This window comes from Rhinoderma darwinii, chromosome 5 (assembly GCF_050947455.1).
Source record: "Rhinoderma darwinii isolate aRhiDar2 chromosome 5, aRhiDar2.hap1, whole genome shotgun sequence".
Taxonomy (NCBI): Eukaryota; Metazoa; Chordata; class Amphibia; order Anura; family Rhinodermatidae; genus Rhinoderma; species Rhinoderma darwinii.
In genome coordinates, this window is record NC_134691.1 from 319,476,818 (window position 1) to 319,495,392 (window position 18,575).

Genomic DNA, 18,575 nt, shown 5'->3' on the forward strand with positions numbered 1-18,575 from the left:
TGATGGGCGCTACCTCTGTATAACAATGCACAATTGTATGCCATTCAGGGTCTGGGGAAAGCTGGGTTCAAATCACTATGAGCACTTAGATGGCTGCTGTTAGTAGATATCCGCATCTCTTACCCGTATCGGAGACCAAGATAATCCAGAAGTCCACAATTGGACAACACGAGGATTTTTATCCCCAGGTATTTGTTTATTAATGAGGAGTTTGTGTACAAGTAAAACAAAATAATTAAAAACCTAGTGCCATGGCCCTGATATATATAACACGGATGATGGAATTGATGACACCATTAATTAATATTCAATAATAAACCCGTCCTTGTTCCGCAGTGCTTACAATCTAATGCTGCTGATTGGCTCCTGGCTACAATAAGTCAAAATCTACTGCTGTGGACAGATGGCGCAGAGAATACTATAACAAAACCTGAAAATTAAAGTGTAACAGATGACTGTAGCTACAGAGGACGGTCTCTTTGTTCATCTTGCTAATGAGCATCTTCATAGAGACAGGAGACTGAATAGTTAATTACTTGCAGTTCTCTGCTATGACAGATGATGGCGCAAGAGATAAACATTAGGCATCAAGCAAGGAACTTTTCTGTATCGTCTCAGTATTTCGAGAATATATGAGATTCTGCTCAAGTGGTGGACTTGGTTCACACATAGGAAGTCCAAGAGATAATGGTTAGAAATTCACAACAATAACCACAATTGTGGGGCCTATTTATCTTTTAAAAGAGCAGCTCTCCAAAATGTGGCTCGAAAAGCACCAAAAGAGCGTCTGCAAAAGGGATTTTATGAGATTAGAAAAAAAGGTCTGACTTTTTCCAGAAACAGCGCCGCTCTTGTCCATAGGCTGTGTCTGGTATTGCAGCTCCGTTCCATTCAGTTGAATAGGGTTGCGCTTTAACCCTTTAATGACCAGGCCTGAAAAGGCCTTAATGACTAGTTAATGATCGTTTTTGCCTCTCTTTCTTACAGCCGCTATAAATGTTTAATTTTTTCATTGACGTGGCTGTACGAGGCCTTGTTTTATGCAGGAGAAATTGTATTTTTTTTTTTGTCCTGCGCAGTTTGGGGGTACAGATAAAGACCTGTATAATTTTTGTCATACATGTGGCGGATTTTGTTTTGTTTATTTTTTATACTTTTCACGTTTGACGCTAAATAACCTTGTATATAATTCTTCAGGTTGTTACGGTCGTGTAGATACCTAATATGTGTAGGTTTTCTGTTTTTATGTAAAGTATGGGCAATAAAATATATTTTCTGCTAAATAATGACTTTTTTGTGGACATTTCTTCTTATTTTTTTTTCTTATTTTTGTTTATCCCATGAATGGATAACTTTTTAACAGCTTTATTTTTTTTTTTACTAATAATGTATTGGCATACTCCTGTACACTAATACATTATACTGTGTCACCCTGACACATAGCTTGCCCTAACAGCAGTCTTACAGAACAGACAGCCCTGGGGTCCTTTCTAGGTCTCCAGGACTGACTGCAAAGGGTTAACCCAGACTCCAATTGCCTCATCGGGGTTGCGGTGACACAATCAAAGAGGGGAGTCCCCTTTGTTCGTGCTGCGGTCACGGACCACTGCGATCATAGGGTTAAACAGCTGGGATTGGAGTTTCCTCCGATCCCAGCTCTACTCACTAGACTTAGCTTCTGCTCTCAGTGGAGCGCTCATAAGCTTTTTCTACAGCGATGCCAAAAGACTCCAGACCTGCATCGCCCGCCCTCAAAAGACAGTGGGCAGTCGGGAATGGGCTAATACCGGACACAGCCCATGGACTAGAGTGGCGCTGTTTCTGGAAAAACTTAGACCTATTTCTCATACAACACTTTTATGGATCATTTCAGTTTTATGCACAATGCAAAGATCTGCAACTTTGTTTTTCAATTCGTCAACCTTTTCAACAACTTTGTTTGCTGTCAGTGAATGGAAGCATTCTTGTTTACTACGTAAAGTTGAAAACTGTACTGACCTAATACATTACACAGCTGAGAGTTTCCTAATAAGAAGCATGTTGGAACTTTTCCTAGGCCCTGACATTTTTCCTATAGTGAAGAATTATAGTCACATCATGATCGGGATTTTACCACAACTCTAATCTGAACCTAAACGCACACAGGGCCTCCGTTATCAAAACTGTCTGACTGAAAAACGTGTCTTGTTGCCCATAGCAACCAATCACAAAGCAGCTTTTATTTTCCACTGCAGTTAAATTAATGAAAGCTGCACTGTGATTGGTTGCTGTGGGCAACAAGACACGTTTTTCTATTAGACACTTTTGATAAATATTGGACCTAATGTATGAAAAGCTACTGCAGAAAAAAATAAATGAAGGTGTCGCCCTTAGCAACCAAGCATATCACTGGTTTGAAAATGAAAGAAGTGATATGATTGGTTGTCAACGGCAGCTCCTATGTGCACTATAAAATGTGAATGGAATTGCATATTTTTCATTCACTGACATGTAGCATCTGTACACTGCAGTTTTACACTATACAATTCAAGTAAATAGCCCTGTATAAACTCAGCGTCCGTGTAATAATTGGCGCTGTCATAGGCAGGTGGATAATTTTGTCATATTGACTGAGAAACAGTTGGATTGATATTCAGTGTGTGTAAAGTGATAAAAGGATCCTTTTTGCTCGCTGCAATTTCTGTCGGATAATGTCTTGTCATACTCGGCCATTGTCACTACGATCATAAGATTTCATAGCAATTGACTGAGAATTTCCCATGTGCAGCAATGCAGAGTATGACCAAACTGATTTTTCAAATAATTAGAATGGTTTTGCCTAGGAAGGGTCCGACCTCTGGGACCCCCACCGATCCTAAGAATGAAGGGGCTGCAGTGCTCTTTTAGTGGCTGAGGCCCCTTCACAGTTTTCACCTTGCAGTTCCCTGCACAGCCGGGAACTGCAACAGGAACTTTAAAGGGGCCACAGCGTTAAACCAAAGCTGTGCCCTTTTAATTCTCAGGATCAGTGGGGGTCCCGGCAGTCGGACCCTCACCGATCAGTAGTGATGACGTATACAAGCGATATGACATCACTTCCTGTGATGGGAATAACCCTTTCAGATTTCTTCTTTGAGCTCCAGTATCAGAACTCTTTGCTATGTGGACTATTTGTTGCTAATAATTCACTTAAGGAGAAAAAGTTAAATATAGCAGATAGTCTGAACTCCGCCTAGAGTAGACCTGACACCAGACAAGTCAATGGCAATGTTCTGAATGTATAGAATTTAAATTCTCCCCCGTTCCTTTCTACAAGGGCAAAGGAGTGCAAACTTGACATCAACCCTGCCACTTGATTTGTAGCCTTGGATTGGTTCCCCTATTTGGCCATTTTTCAGACTCTTTATGAGACATCCCCTGTCCATATGCTCTATTAGAATCAAGCGGGGTCCTCCGCTCGAGAATCCCCGCTAAGTAAGAGCGTCTCCCGCTCTGCCTGACTAAACCCATCTATGTACTTTCCCTGCATGGGGGTATTGCCGGGGGAATCCAGGAGTCAGACTCGTAATGATCAGCTGATCGCTAGGTATATTTACAGAAATAGGTCAGGGTAATAAAAAAAATTGTAACCGCTCTAATTGTAAGACTTTTTGAAAATGAGCCAGCAGTAAGGGCACGTTCAGACACAATGGAATTCTCCAGCGGCCGTTTTTTACATTTGTTTCTATACATTTTTAGGAAAGTTAGTTCAGATGTTGTGGAAAACTCCGCTGCGAACCATAGGCTGCGGTGCAGAATTTTCCCTCCGCAGCATGCACTGTCGTTTGTGGAGAAGAAGCGGAACTTCACTGCGGATTTCAGCCTTTGCAATGCAAAAACTGAAATCTGTGGCAAGTCCGCTGTGATATCTGCAACGTCTGAATTACCTGTCAAATATGCAAATGTTGGCGCAGATTCGTTGTGTAATTGCCCCAAATCTGCACCAACATTTACAGCGGAAAAACTCCGCCACGTCTGAACATACCCTAAGGGTGCAAGCAGGTAAGCAATGGCCTAAGCAGCAGCAAACAAGGTAAATATGACCTGAAATGGCCTACTACTTCTACTACAACATGAATGTACAGGAATACATAACCTCAGACAGCATCACCCCGTCATCAGGGACCCGTTCCTGCAATCTATCAGGATATTGGCCGGATTTCATCAGATCTTAGCCATTGAAACTACTTCCACTGTTACTTGGTCAAAATAATTTATTTTTGTTAAGAAAGTTTTTATTTTTTTATTATGTATGGCCTAGTATGATTAGGCTGTGCCCAAAAAAATTGGTATTAGGATTATTAGTGAGGGGTCTCACTGCCTGTGCATTTGTGCTCTAAAATGCAAATTTTTTCAATCATTGCACATTGCATTAACGATAGTTTATGATTGAATTTCCGCATTGGAAATCTGTGGGTTTATGCCATTTACCCGATGCAAAAATTCAAATGCTTGTGGTATATGAACAAGATTTTTTAAGTCTATGGCCATCTTTAGTTCTGAACAGAAATCTTAAAGCATTCCTAACCTTTCTTTTAGAATAAGCTGTCAAACGTGTGTATATGAGGAATAACAGTATTTCTTGACACTTTATGACTTGTATTTTGCATTATTTATCAGTTTTCCCGTCTGCAGGCTCTATCTCTCATTCTCTATTTTCTCTGAGCTTGTCCCTGGAGCCTAATTGCTATCATGTCTTCCATACGCTGCAAGCATAGAAGAGGAAAGTCCTGCTCTCCTATCTCTATCTATCACATATATAGAAGCTGCAGCAGCATGGAGGAGATTATACAGCAGTAATGAGCAGTGTAGCTATGTATCCAGTACTGGGGTGAGATAGAACACTTACTAGAAGCTGCCGCAGCATCTCTGAGTCTCTCTGTGTCTCTCTCACTCTGTTCCTGCTCCCTTCTCCCTCTCCTCATATTTCTATGGGCAGCTGTAAGTTGATCCCTTAGTCAGCTGACAATTCGTCTGGTCTCTCAAGACGGGTTTTAGCAGTGAATTGAGAGCCATTTTTCTCTAATAAGATATATTAGAACTTTTCTTATATTAATATGTACTATAGATGTATGCAAAGTTTGTTCAAAGGTTGGTGACAATTTAATGACATTCTAGGGTACTTTGTGCTTCCAGATTATTGGCAACATTTTGGGGAAGACCTTTTGTTGTTGACTGACTCTGGGCACAAACTGTGGAAGAACTTGACTGGTCTGCGCTGAGCCCTAACCTCAACTTCATCAAACACTCTTCACTTTTCATATTCCATCTTCAGTGCTCGACATCACCAAACCTCTTGTAGCTAAATGGACTAAAATTCCTAGAACCGTGTCCCAGAATCTACTGGAAAGCCCTCACAATTGAGTCGAGGCACCAACTCCATATTACGCCCCACTGTTTGTAGATGAGATGTTCAATACAGAGGCGTAACTTGAAGCTCCTGGGCCCCAATGCAAAATCTATAACAGAGCCCCCACCTACCATATATTATTTATAATACTGGAGTCTTCTTATGCGGCTGAGGGGCTTCTGGGCCCCCTCAGGCTCCAGGGCCCGGGTGCGACTTTTTCCTCTGCAGCCCCTATAGCTACAAGTATATATGGATGTTTTTTTAGGTTATCCAGTATTACAATGTAGCATTTTGTTAGTACTTATTACCCATCATTAATATACCTCTGATATATTCTGTAGCGTTGTATTAAAGGCCTTTCCCTAGTGGGACGTACAGGCTAATTTCAAGCATACTCAGGCTGGATTCACACGAGCACACTACGTCCGTAATGGACGGAACGTATTTCGGCCGCAAGTCCCGGACCGAACACACTGCAGGGAGCCGGGCTCCTAGCATCATAGTTATGTACGACGCTAGGAGTCCCTGCCTCACTGCAGGACTGCTGTTCTGTACTGAAAACATGATTACAGTACGGGACAGTTGTCCGGCAGCGAGGCAGGGACTCCTAGCGTCGTACATAACTATGATGCTAGGAGCCCGGCTCCCTGCACTGTGTTCGATCCGGGACTTGCGGCCGAAATACGTTCCGTCCATTACGGACGTAACATGGTCGTGTGAACCCAGCCTCACACTCCAGAGACAATTCCATGGGTGACTCCAATTGAATTTTATTGTATTTAAAAGCCATTTACTTAGGACTAGCTCTATTATTATACAGTACTAGTTGTTTTCATACTTATAAGGCACAGTATGCTATTTCCAAATTGCACGGCGACGCTTGCAAAAGGCTTTAAATGTCTGTGGTAAAGTAGGTGGAAGTATACAGTCCGGGAGTACGTCTAGACGGCCATAACATGGTATCTCCAAACACTCAAAAAGGCTTTGAATTAGACCAGTGAATAAGGGTATCAGTGGCAATAAGCTTCAACTGCATTAGAAAAAGGCTTTTTCATAATGGAAGTGGCAAGATTTAAACAAAAGGCGCGCATAATAAAAATGTAAATGAGCTTGCTTTACTAAAATGATAACTTTAAAGGCTTTTGTTGGGCGTTCTCCTGAAGCCGTCTTACAAGGTAATCACTGTTTGCCCAGAGATTTAAAATGAAGCGCTCAATAGCATTAGACGCCTGCACGGTGCTATGTGTGACAAGCATGCAAAGCCACGTTAATGTTCAGAATATGAATGGCCTCCGGGTGGCTGCAGCACCATGTAGAAAGCCAACTGTGTTGATATCTGTGGGCCTGATGGACTCCATGCGGCTTCCAGGCTGAAAACTTCACTGCTTTGACATGTGATGTGCTCCTTGTGACACTAGCAGCACTGTCACAGAGGAACGGCACAAAGACAACAAGCCCCCCTCCCAATCGCTGCTCTCCACAACCCCCCAGAGTTGCCCGGCCACAAAACTCCTTGCTTTTCCTTAGTTACGGGCAACACGGTCCTAAACCCATACAGGGAAGTGTGGGTGTGGAGGCCCCAGCTGCCTTCCTGGAAGCGGCCTCCATAATAAATTGACCTGAATGATGAGGGCACACAAAACAGTATGATAAGCATTATCCCTGTCAATAAAAATATCCCCATGTGTTTATAGTCTTTGTATGTAATGTACTGGCGGCTTTCGAGACCGTTTTTTTTTTTTTTTGTACCCTCCTTCTCTTTTTCTATTCATATTTTAAATATGCAGCAGAACGCAGGAAATGATATGACGAGAATGCTGGAGAATTATCACTGCTCAGCGGCGTGCTGGAAATCACCCCCTTTGTTTCAGACCTTAAAATAAAAGACTTTCTAATATTGCAGATCATTTACCAATCAGAAGATGATCCAGAGAAAGAGAAGCTGCTGGAAGAAAACAAGGAGCTAAACCACAAAGTAGATTCCCTGCAGGACAGAGTCCACCAGCTAGAAATTGTTCTAAAGGAGAAAGAAAAACACGTCCACTCATTAGGTAAAATGTGGAGAATTGATATCACGCTCACGCCAATAGGCTCAGGGCGCTGTCGATATTGTGCCAATGGATTGGGAAAAGCAGAAAAAAATTGCTACAGGTAGACTGAAAATACAGGGCCTAAAGTGTTTAGCAACTTTCTAATATACTTTGCATTTCAGGTCTTCACATTTTTTCAAGATCTCTGCTTGCAGTCAGCGAATGGGAAAACTTTTGTTTCCATTCAGAGACTAAAGGCTTTCCATTTAGACTAAAAACCAATATAGACCTAATAGTTCTCACAGCAGAGATTTTGCTACAATTTATCTGGTCTAGTCAGTCCTCTGTGCAACAAGTAGGCTTCTATGACGTCCTGTGCCACCACAGTTGCTTGTATTTCTTGATATCCACCATTTAGCACCATGTTATTGTTTTAGGTCCGACATTCTGTGCTGATTGATTTCTTACTAAATCTTTATAACACAGAGCTCTAAATCTCCCGCTTCGCCATAGCGTTAAATTATACAAATCTGCCACCACTAGAGGGAGCTTTGGAGATGACTGTTTACTGTGTTATTATTGAGTTCAATATATAACCTGTATCCAGTAAGCTCCTAGACTCCCTCTAGTGGTGGCAGACATTTATTATTCAATTATTTGTCTATGCAAGGGATTGGGAAATGTATCAGAACAATGAAACTCCTGTTTATATAAATATATATTAAGAAATGTTCATGCAATTTTGGACCTATTAAGGCCTGATTCACACGAACGTGTTAAACGTCCGTGGGACGGCCGTTGAAACAGCGGCCGTCCCACGGACCTATGTAATTCAATGTGGCCGTTCACACAGCCGTTGTTTCAACGGACTGTCTGAAGGGTCTGTGGGAAAATAGGACATGTCCTATCTTTTCACGCATCACGCATCCCTCCATAGACTCTCATCTATGGTGGATGCGTGACATCGCATCCCGCAGCGCCGAGCACGGATGCACCTCAGACGTGAAAAACTGCAGTTTTTCACGTCCAAGATGCGTAGCGCTCGTGTGAATCAGGCCTAAGAGTGGAAAACACAAGATGTGTTCATGGGGGCACATTAATTTGTGTATAATTTTGTTAATACCCCCTCTCCACTCTGGGAGGTTTACAGCAGTGTTTAAAGGAACACCCCTTTTGAGCAATTTTACACATGAAATCTACATAAAAAGTTGAGTAGCCTTGTAAATACCTTCATTTACTTATCTTGCTGTGACTTTAAATTCTATGTATTTTTCTTCACCATTCACCACTAAAGTGAATGTGACAATACTTCTGTTCCTCAGAAAAAAATGGTGTCATTCTCCATTGGACACAATTACTGGGGTATTCTCCCCTAAGCGCTACTTTTAGGAAAGAATATCTCCGTAATACAGAACCATACAGAACACCATTGACGGAGTCCCTACCGCTACACACTACAGACCCGCAGGCACTCCATGTGCCCTCATCCAACCTCCACCATGTGCACGAGGACTTACTTTGCTTTACTATTTAAACTAAGTAAACTCTATTATATTGTTGCCAATGTTTTCCCTTGGATTTGACACATATTATATGTAAGTAAATACTTCAACCAACTACCCGTCTGCAGCTCTGCAAGATCAACGTTTAGGGATTCCTCCATTATCTAAAGGCGTTGTCCCACGAATGACATTTATCATCTATCCACAGGATAGGTGATAAATGTCTGATCGCTGGGGGCGCCACTGATCGCTAGAACGCTCCCGTTCCTTCTCACTGCATTGAGGAGGAGTTTGAATGGAGTGGTGGTCACGCATGTGCACTTCCATTTCATTTAATGTCTATAGGGCTGACGGAAATGGCCGAGCGCTGTACTTGCCTGTTTTCATCATCCTAATGAGCGGTGGGGCCCCCTTTTGATCAGAGTATCCTTCATGGGACAATCCCTATAAACTGTATTTATATAGCATCATTTATATTCTCTTCCTATCTGTATATAACATCTAGTTGTCTTTTAGTCAAACTGACAATACTTTATTAAAACACCTTATACTTGTATAGGAAGCATGTTGACCCACTAGTATAATTGTGGGCATTGGCCTATGGATTGTGCCCAGACGAGACTCTAAACAGATTTTTGGCCTGGTGAAGAATTTAACCAATGGCCCAGTCAGTGCTGAAAGACAGCAGAGCTAACCCCTGTGTCAAATGCCCAAGAGGCCACAAGGCGAAACTATGTCTAAATTACATTGACATATAACATATATAATGCAAGTAATTTACCGGTGGTTTATATTGCATGTCATTGTATACTCATCCTCCCCTATAGATCCATGTTACAAATCTATCAGAGCAGCACGGATAATAGACCACATTTTATTTTCCCATTAGAGGCCATTATGAAGATTAATCTCATAAGGGGGACACAAACCATATTCCCCGCACATGTTTGTCATATGATTTAATGAGTCTTTTTTTATCTTTCCATACAACCCTTTCAACTCCAGAGAACCACCTGCTAAATCTCGTCGTATTTGCTGTGACTAACAGCGGCGATGTCCAGTACTGGTATTGATGAAAAGCAGCAGGTCTTCCATGCCACACTTGGCTCTTGAACTTACTTCTTAATTTCTCTCTAAGCAGCCGGCCAAACAGCAGGAAAAGGACCTTGAATGTCAAGGGCGGTTGTGAGGGTCACAGTAATGCCGGGACGTTCGGCCAGCACGCAATGACCAGCGCTTCCATTACTGACCTCCACTGCGTGCTATGAATGCACGGTCACGGGAATGAGATTTCACGCTCTGCTTTTTTTCTTCCATTGTTCTAGATCTGGATGTGGGCGCCATGAGAGTGAGAATGGAAGAAGACCAAAGGACCATTGAGAAGGTGTGACTTTTGACATTAAGTGATGGCTTTTTTAAGTATGTTAATAGCCAGCCTGTAGCATTATCTCAATCGGCAACAAAACTGGCCAAAAAGACCAGCGAACAAAACTGTTTTGTACGTCCAGATTGATGGCTTATTGGAAGGAGATGACAAACAGCCCATCAAAGTGAGATGTGCTTTGCTCCGAAGACAGGCTTATCACAGGGGCAGATATAGCGCCATTATGTCATGGAGTAACGCAAGGACACAGTTCATTTAACCGCATTATTATCCGTGCAGCGGCACTCAAGTGTTACACTGTAGCCGACTGTTAACCACCTCAATTGAAATGTAACTGTTTGCAAAACTAATGTGTCATTATTGTTACATTTCGGTTGTAATCCTTCTCCGTTTCATAAGGAAACCAGACAAAACAAACTTACGCTAAAATAAATGCTTACAATATTTACATGCTGAACTATTTGTTTTTACAATTGAATACAGGAGCTATTATTGTGAAATCATAAAATGTGAAGGTGTTTACCGTATATGATCATTTTATATTTATTATTATTAATAATACTTTAGTTTTCTGAGAGAGACGTGTGTCCGCAGTATTTTGGAAAACAAGGGACCAACCTCTTCAAATCTGATTTTGTTGCTGATTCTTGACACAGAATTATCAAAGGGATTTTCCGAAATTAGCAAAAAAGGGGTCTGCTTTTTTCCCCAGAAAGAGCGCCATTCTAGTATATGGGTTGTGTTTGGTATTGCAGCTCAATCCTATGTAAGTGAATGCTGCAATATCAAACGTAGCCATGTACAAGAGTGGCGCTGTTTCGGGAGGGAAAAAAAGAACTCCTTTTTTTAAATCTCATACAGTCCCTTTCAGATGTTTAATCAAACATATAAAGGGCCAGTAAGACTATTTTAAGCTCTTATACGTGTAACGTGTGTATCTGTGGTAGTGAAACAATCATTTCCAACCAATTGATATCTGATACATTGGTCAGAAATTTTATCAGACCTGCTTAAAATATTTCTGCTGATCTCTACTATTGTTTTTTTTATAATAATTATAATTATTTATTTGTGTGAAGATAAAAAGTTTCCTATTCTAGCAGTTCTCAAGTGGCAAAGATATTTTACAACATAACAAAATGTCTGCACATATATATTGATCTTTTCTGATATTGTTCTGATAGCAAGAAGAAATTGGATTAGTAGTTGGACCAGGGAAAAATCAGTCTATGGGTTTATAGCTGATACTTGTGGCATTAAAGGGGTACCCAATAGTCAGACCCCCACTGATCAGATAGTGAGAGCATATCCTAGTGATATGCCATCAATGTCTGTGGTGGGAAATACTCCTATAATGTTTCCTAATTCATAAATTAAAGACTACACTAAAATGTGCTGGAGAAAATGTATTTTCTATTTCAGAAGTCGCCTGCATAAGATAATATATATTTTTTTAATTTTTTATTTTAGTTATCATCAGTTCAAGAACAATTGAAAATTGAACTTGAAAATGAAAAATCTGCCGCCGCTACCCTGGTAAGATAATTACTACAAAAATATACTTGTACAACATTTCGTTTTTACCTATATCTATTTTTGCAAAAATCCTAATAATATGGCAATTCGAGAAGGAGAAAAGTGGGGGGTTGAATACTGTTAATCTTTCTTGCTGCTCCTCTACCCTCAGCTCTGGGCCTATTTTAGTCTTGAGCTAAAGAAATCAGTAATTTTAGACAGACCGGTTGCCTGACAAACCCATATAAAAGCCTGTAGTTGTTAGGCAGATTATCCATAGCGACCAGTCTCTCTCAAATGACTCGGTTGTTTATCTCAGACTGGTTGCTGCTGATACACAGCTACGGCCTTTGGGGTTGTCAGGCAGCCTGGTCCTAACAATCAGAAAGGGCAATGAGACTGGGCAGTCTATGAATACGTTTCTCTGTCTCTTACTGCCACATTAACCAGATTTTTCTAACCTCTCTAGGTTGTTGTAACATTAATGTTTTGAGAGGTATATCATTCTTAACTCAGCTGAAGGCTGGTGGTATATTGTTTAAATCAAGAAGCTCTCCCACTGTGCCCCCTACAGACTCTCAGTTGTAGCTATGAGTCTATAAAGTGTGTTTGTGCCAGTGTGGTTCTCTAGTTGTATATATTATTGACCTTAGCTATTCATATGACACAAACCATTGGCCATACTCACCAACTCCATACTATCTCAACCTCCAAACAGAGCCAAATTTCATGGCCAGGGTGTCCGCCGTATGGGTCCCAAACTTTTGCTGTCGGGGTAAAGAAGGATCGGAAAGTTTGAATTTAAACCTGTCCTATCCTTTGTTCTGTGAAAGAGAAGCGTCAACATATGTACCAGTCATCTGTTTATCCCACGCCGCCGCACTGCTGACTGGTCCAGAGGGTTAAGTGGGGGGATAGGGAGCCACACCGTGACTTATGCTTTATTTCTACATCCGATTACTGCTTTTGGAATAAGGGCAATACCTTTATATATTTACTGTATACATCTAATAGATGCCCCTAATTTAAAGGGACACGCTCTAATGACAAAGTTCCTTTACAGTTGATTATTTGGTAAAAAATAATCACCAGTGGTGTAAAAAAGTCATTCTATTATTCCATAATACTTCTGAGAAAAAGTCGTTTTAATATTAATATCCGCTCCGTCCATTCCACTGATCTGTTGGCTATATTTTGATCAGTCTGTGGTTTAGTCCCTCTCACAATAGTAGTGAGAATGCTTTTGTTATATTAGCAGCCTGTGTTGTTTCTAATATGACATAAGACACAGCTTGTGCCCAACATTCCGCATCTTCTGCAGAAGAATATGACACTGTTCAGAGAAGAAGGCTCGCTGACACCACCAATCAGGACGCCTTTAGATATGTAAAGAGACACTTGTCAAGCTCAGTGCCAAGTCATGGCAACTTTACGTATTCCATTTTGTTCGGCTTAGCGTTGGGTATTGTTGGGCTCAGTGTCTTAGAAATTCATGAAAAACGATACTTCAGCAGTACAATAGGGGCTTTCTATGAATCCAACTGGTGAGGGCATAGTATTAGGCATCTATGATTTTGTGGCATCATATTGAGCTCAATAATGAGGAGTCTGTTGGCATGTTGAGATGTTGCTGAATCTACAATTCTATTGTTGGAAATATTGCAAGTGGTGAATCTTAAATACCATGTCAGAGCTATTTACACTAGTTTTATTGTAGTAGACATTACTTTTTATATATTTGTACATTAGTTTATACAGTCTGAGTTTTTGCGTTTTGCTTGGGGCAGCTTTTCCATTGTGTTATTTCCCTATACCTCAAATCAGTGGAGGTTTCCATTGACTCCAACTGGGCATTTCTGGCTCAGACAGGCCGGACCACAGCGAATGATGAGCAATGTACCCTATTAGGATGCTTTAAAGGGCAAATAGAAACTAATTTTATTATGCATCATACGAAGATTATTATGCATGACACGAAGATTGCAAGGTCGCATTACTACATACGGCGTGTTGCGACATCAACACGACAGTTGCAAGAAATCCACATCTGCTGGCTTTTTTATCGCAAATTGCACGCAACTTTTCCAGCATAGACTGCAATGTAAGCTTCATGCGACTGCGACTCATTTGCGAAATGCCAGTGATTTTCCTTGGAGTTTTCTTCAAGTGTCAACCAAAGCGCACCCTAAAATAGTTGTGCGACAGCAAGTCGCAGACAAATTGGTAGTTGTGTAGCCCTAGCCTGAGGGTATGTTCACACGCAGTAGCAAAATACGTCTGAAGTGACGGAGCTGTTTTTGCCTGAAAACAGCTCCTGATTTTCAGATGTTTTTTTAACAACTCGCGTTTTTCGTGGCGTATTTTAAGGACGTTATTGGAGCTGTTTTTCAATGGAGTCAATGAAAAACTGCTCCAAAAACGTCCCAAGAAGTGACTTGCACTTCTTTGACGCGGCCGTCTTTTGACAGCGACGCGAAAAATTACACCTCGTGGGAACAGAACATCGTAAAACCCATTGAAAGCAATGGGCAGATGTTTGTAGGCGTAATGGAGCCGTTTTTTCAGACGTAATTACGTCTGAAAACCGTGCGTGTGAACATACCCTTAGGGCACGTTCACACGTGGCGGAATTTCACTTAAATTCCGCTGCGGACACTCCGCAGCGTTAATCCGCAGCGGAGCCGTTTGTCCATTGACTTACACTTTAATTTAGCAGTGTTCGTTTAGACGAGGCGTAAAATTCCGCTGCGGAGCATAGGCTGCGGAGCGGAATTTGGTGTCCGCAGCATGCTCTGTCTGTTGCGGAGCAGTGGCGGACTCATGGCGGAATTTCTCCATTGACTTCAATGGAGATTCAAAGTTCCGCAATGAAGTCCGCAGCTGTCATGCACATGTCATGTGTGCTGCGGATGCGTCTTGCTTTTTTGACATAACATTTCTTCATTCTGGCTGGACCTATGTATTTCTAGGTCTACAGCCAGACTGAGGAAGTCAATGGGGCTCCCGTAATGACGGGAGCGTTGCTAGGAGACGTCTGTAAATAGTCACTGTCCAGGGTGCTGAAAGAGTTAAGCGATCGGCAGTAACTGTTTCTGCACCCGGGACAGTGACTACCGATCTCAATATACATGTATCTGTAAAAAAACATATAAGTTCATACTTACCGAGAACTCCCTGCTTCTGTCTCCAGTCCGGCCTCCCAGGATGACGTTTCAGTGTAAGTGACGGCTGCAGCCAATCACAGGCCAAGCACAGGCTGCAGCGGTCACATGGACTGGCGCGTCATCCAGGGAGGTCGGGCTGGATGCCGAAAGAGGGACGCGTCACCAAGACAACGGCCGGTAAGTATGAAAATCGTTTACTTTCACTAGGGAAAGTGCTGGCCCTTCTCTCTATCCTGCACTGATAGGGAGAAGGGAAGCACTTTTCCCGCAGTCCGCAGCAGCTAGTCCGCATCAATGTACTGCACATTTTGTGCAGATCCGCAGCAGAATCTGCAACGCAGATTCTGTGCGGCATTGATGCGGACAGTTGCGGAGGAAATCCGCCACGTGTGAACGTGCCCTAATAGTGTTTAATATCCGCTGAATACATAAAACAGGTTTCTGGTTTTAAGTAAATCCTAATCATTGTATAGCCACGTCAGTACCCTGTTAGACGCAGCTGTCAAGTTGCTAGTTAATGGCCGTGCATTGTTGCGGGTCAAACGCAACGTTTACCTGCCAAATTGTGCAGCCATAAAGGGTCTATCCATTATTGACTGCACGATTTTTCAGGCAAACAGCCTTTTTACTCGCAATAATGCTCGGCTATTTGCTAGCAACTTTACAGCCGTGTCGAACAGGGTGCCGGCGCGACTCTCGGACGCACCGTGGCCGCGTCAATGCTGCTTCGCCAGGTCTTACCCTTTAACAGAGGATCCTGAATATGCTTCATTGTTGACCAGTTCAACCTATAACTATGAGGAAGGAAAGACTGGTTAACAGCTATTCCTATAGTCAGCGAGTCCACCAACCTGGGGGATTGTGCCCTCCTGTCTACCTCTATTCTAAACAGGAGTGTCGTGTCTTGCTGTGCTTTGTTCAGTCCTCAAGTGATTTTACACATTTCTCTTAGACGTCCCCACTCATCAGGTCATCCATTTCTAAAGATGTTAAATAAAGACGGCCATACACATTAGATAGTGATAGCTGTCGGCTGAACGATCGTTCGGCCCAACAGCTATTCCTCCTGATCCCCCATACCTGCATGTATTCTGAATGGGGAGAGGGGAGTGAGCCACTATAGAGCACCACTGGGAGCGGCTTATCTTCCCTGATAACAAAAGTATCGGGCATGTTAAAATCCGACTGCCCGATCCTTCTCTCCACCAACATCTGCCTTTGGGGAAGAGTCAGAAGGCCCCCGTGCACATAAAATTGGCAGGTTTGGAGGTTGTAAATTTACTCTCTCCACATTCAGTTATAAGGCCGGGGCTTCAAAGCAACTTTGGTCACAAGGAAAATAAATAAATGACTCAAATCAAATGCAGAAAGTGGCAAAATATGTGCAAACCCAAGCAGCCTTACAACCGCAGCAACCAAAAGTGACTACGTTTTGTGCGATACAATACCTCCACACCAAAAGAAATCAATGTTACCTCTTATGTGACCACAACAGTCTTATTGACTCATATTGGTGGAGTGGTTTAAGAATAAAATAATAATTGATCTAAGTTATTCTGACAAGTCACTGTATAGCCATAATCTGAAAATGACTGCGTCTTCTATGCATTATGTTTATTACATTATATTATCATTTATATTAAAAGCTCCAGCAAGAAATGAAAGATATGGAAAATATTCTGAAAACCAAGCTAGCAGAAAGAGATAAAGAGGTAAGTCTGTACGGGACAAGTCATGGATACACCGTGTACCTTAAATGTATGTAAACAACTGCATGTTACCACATTCAAGATAAGGGAAGAACGGAGGAATGTTGAGAAACAATGATGTAACCATATTAGTAAAAATTATCATTTTCTACTTCGGTTTTGCCTTTAGTACCAAAATGTTGTGAACTGGTAATATTTTGTCAGGGTCTGTTTACCCAGGACCGGATAAGAAGGTTGTTGTGGACATAACTTCCTTGTGCAGCCTAAAGGGGGTTTTACACTGGGCAATTATCGGGCAACCGATTGGTCATAGAACGCCTCTTGCCGATAATTGCCCTGTGTACACATGGCAGCGATCAGCAGATGAACGAGCAAACGCTTGTTCAACTGCTGAGCGTATCTTTTTAAAAAAGTAAAATATTATCGTTGTCGGCAGCGCGTCTCCCCGTGTAAACAGAGACGTGCTGCCGACATGATAATAATGTATGGGGACGAGCGAGTAACGACCGCTCGTCCCCATGCGTAGCTCCTTGTGACAGTAGCAAACGAGCGCCGAACAACGAGCTGTCTGGTTGATCGGCTCTCGCCGCACCTGCGAAAATCAGCCGGTGTAATAGGGCCTTAATTCCTTATACACATGACTGTATTACTGACAGTCCTTTACTGCTAATGCCCTACTTGCATGTCCTTTCCACCGGGACATTTATGCTATTCTTGTCTGTTTTACATATTTCTGCAATGGCCTGATCGACAAGCATTGATCTCTAAGCTTCCACGGGGATGGTCAACCAGCTTTCTTCGTTTCCTGGATGACAAGTTACCTTATAATACATTAAGGTTTTATATGTATTCTTATATCACTGCATCTTCATTTCCTCTTCGACATCTGATTGCACCAAAGTTGCAGTTGACTTTAGACATCAACTTTGGTCCCAATCAACTCAAGTCGCACAATATTTGCTGCACTCCAGTTCATTTCAATGGAAGACATGGGCAACTTTTCTGTCTTGTAAAATATTTGCATCTTCTGAACAGCAACATTTAAATTAATTTATTGAAATAACATTTCAATGAATATGGCATCATGATCACACTGAAGTCACATGCACAACTTTAACAAGTGGTTTTGGTGGAACTGGGAGTTGCGCATCAATAGCTTTCCCGCAGCTCTACTCCACGCTATGGATACACAATGCCACTTTAAAGTGACATTACATTGTACCTGTTAAGGTTGGGGAGCAGGAAAACTTCAGTCATTGAAGTTTCTTACACAGCGTTTGTTTGTTTTTTAAATGCTGGAGTTTTTCATTCAGTTATTTGAGTCCAAAATAGATTTAAAAAGAATTGGAAATATAAAGGAAGAACTTGTACTTCTAGAACCTTCCGCTGGATCCACTTGTGGCTTTCATGTTACTCCATGGGGGAAAAAAGCGCAAAGTTTTGGCTGAGCTGCAGTGGGATACAATGTGTTGTGTGATTACATTGCATTCTGCTCTAGTCCCAATTGTAATTCTGGGACATTGTGTCCCACCACATAGTTCTTCTAATCTAGGGTGTAGACTTCTTCTGACTTGTTTCCTCTGCCTGAGCAGTAATAGATGATCCGCTAGTCATCTGTACCAATAAATAATAGCACTACTAGATATTACAGAACAGAGAGTGTCTATACAGAGAACGGGTAGATCATGACACAACCTATAAAAGCCTCTAGGTTGTTGTGATCTAAAAGATTCACACAGGTTGATCCCACAAATCTCCACATCATTCAACCCCAGGTAAGGAAGAATTTGCGCTGTAGGAAATCGCTTCTAAATAAAGACCCCGTGCCCATAATCACGGCCCGATTGCGGGCACGGCCGGCCACGGACAGCCACCTGCATTTGCGGCTTGTAAAATGCAAGAG

At 42.0% G+C, this 18,575-nt stretch overlaps 1 protein-coding gene across 1 annotated transcript in view; it reads left to right on the forward strand.

Moving 5' to 3' along the window:
* Window positions 1–18,575, forward strand: part of C5H10orf67 (chromosome 5 C10orf67 homolog) — a 95,098-nt gene that overhangs the window by 21,335 nt on the left and 55,188 nt on the right. The window contains exons 6-9 of the mRNA XM_075827555.1: window positions 7,272–7,419; window positions 10,226–10,284; window positions 11,755–11,820; window positions 16,610–16,675. Of these exons, the coding sequence (XP_075683670.1) occupies window positions 7,272–7,419; window positions 10,226–10,284; window positions 11,755–11,820; window positions 16,610–16,675 (339 nt within the window). The remainder of the gene's footprint in view (window positions 1–7,271; window positions 7,420–10,225; window positions 10,285–11,754; window positions 11,821–16,609; window positions 16,676–18,575) is intronic.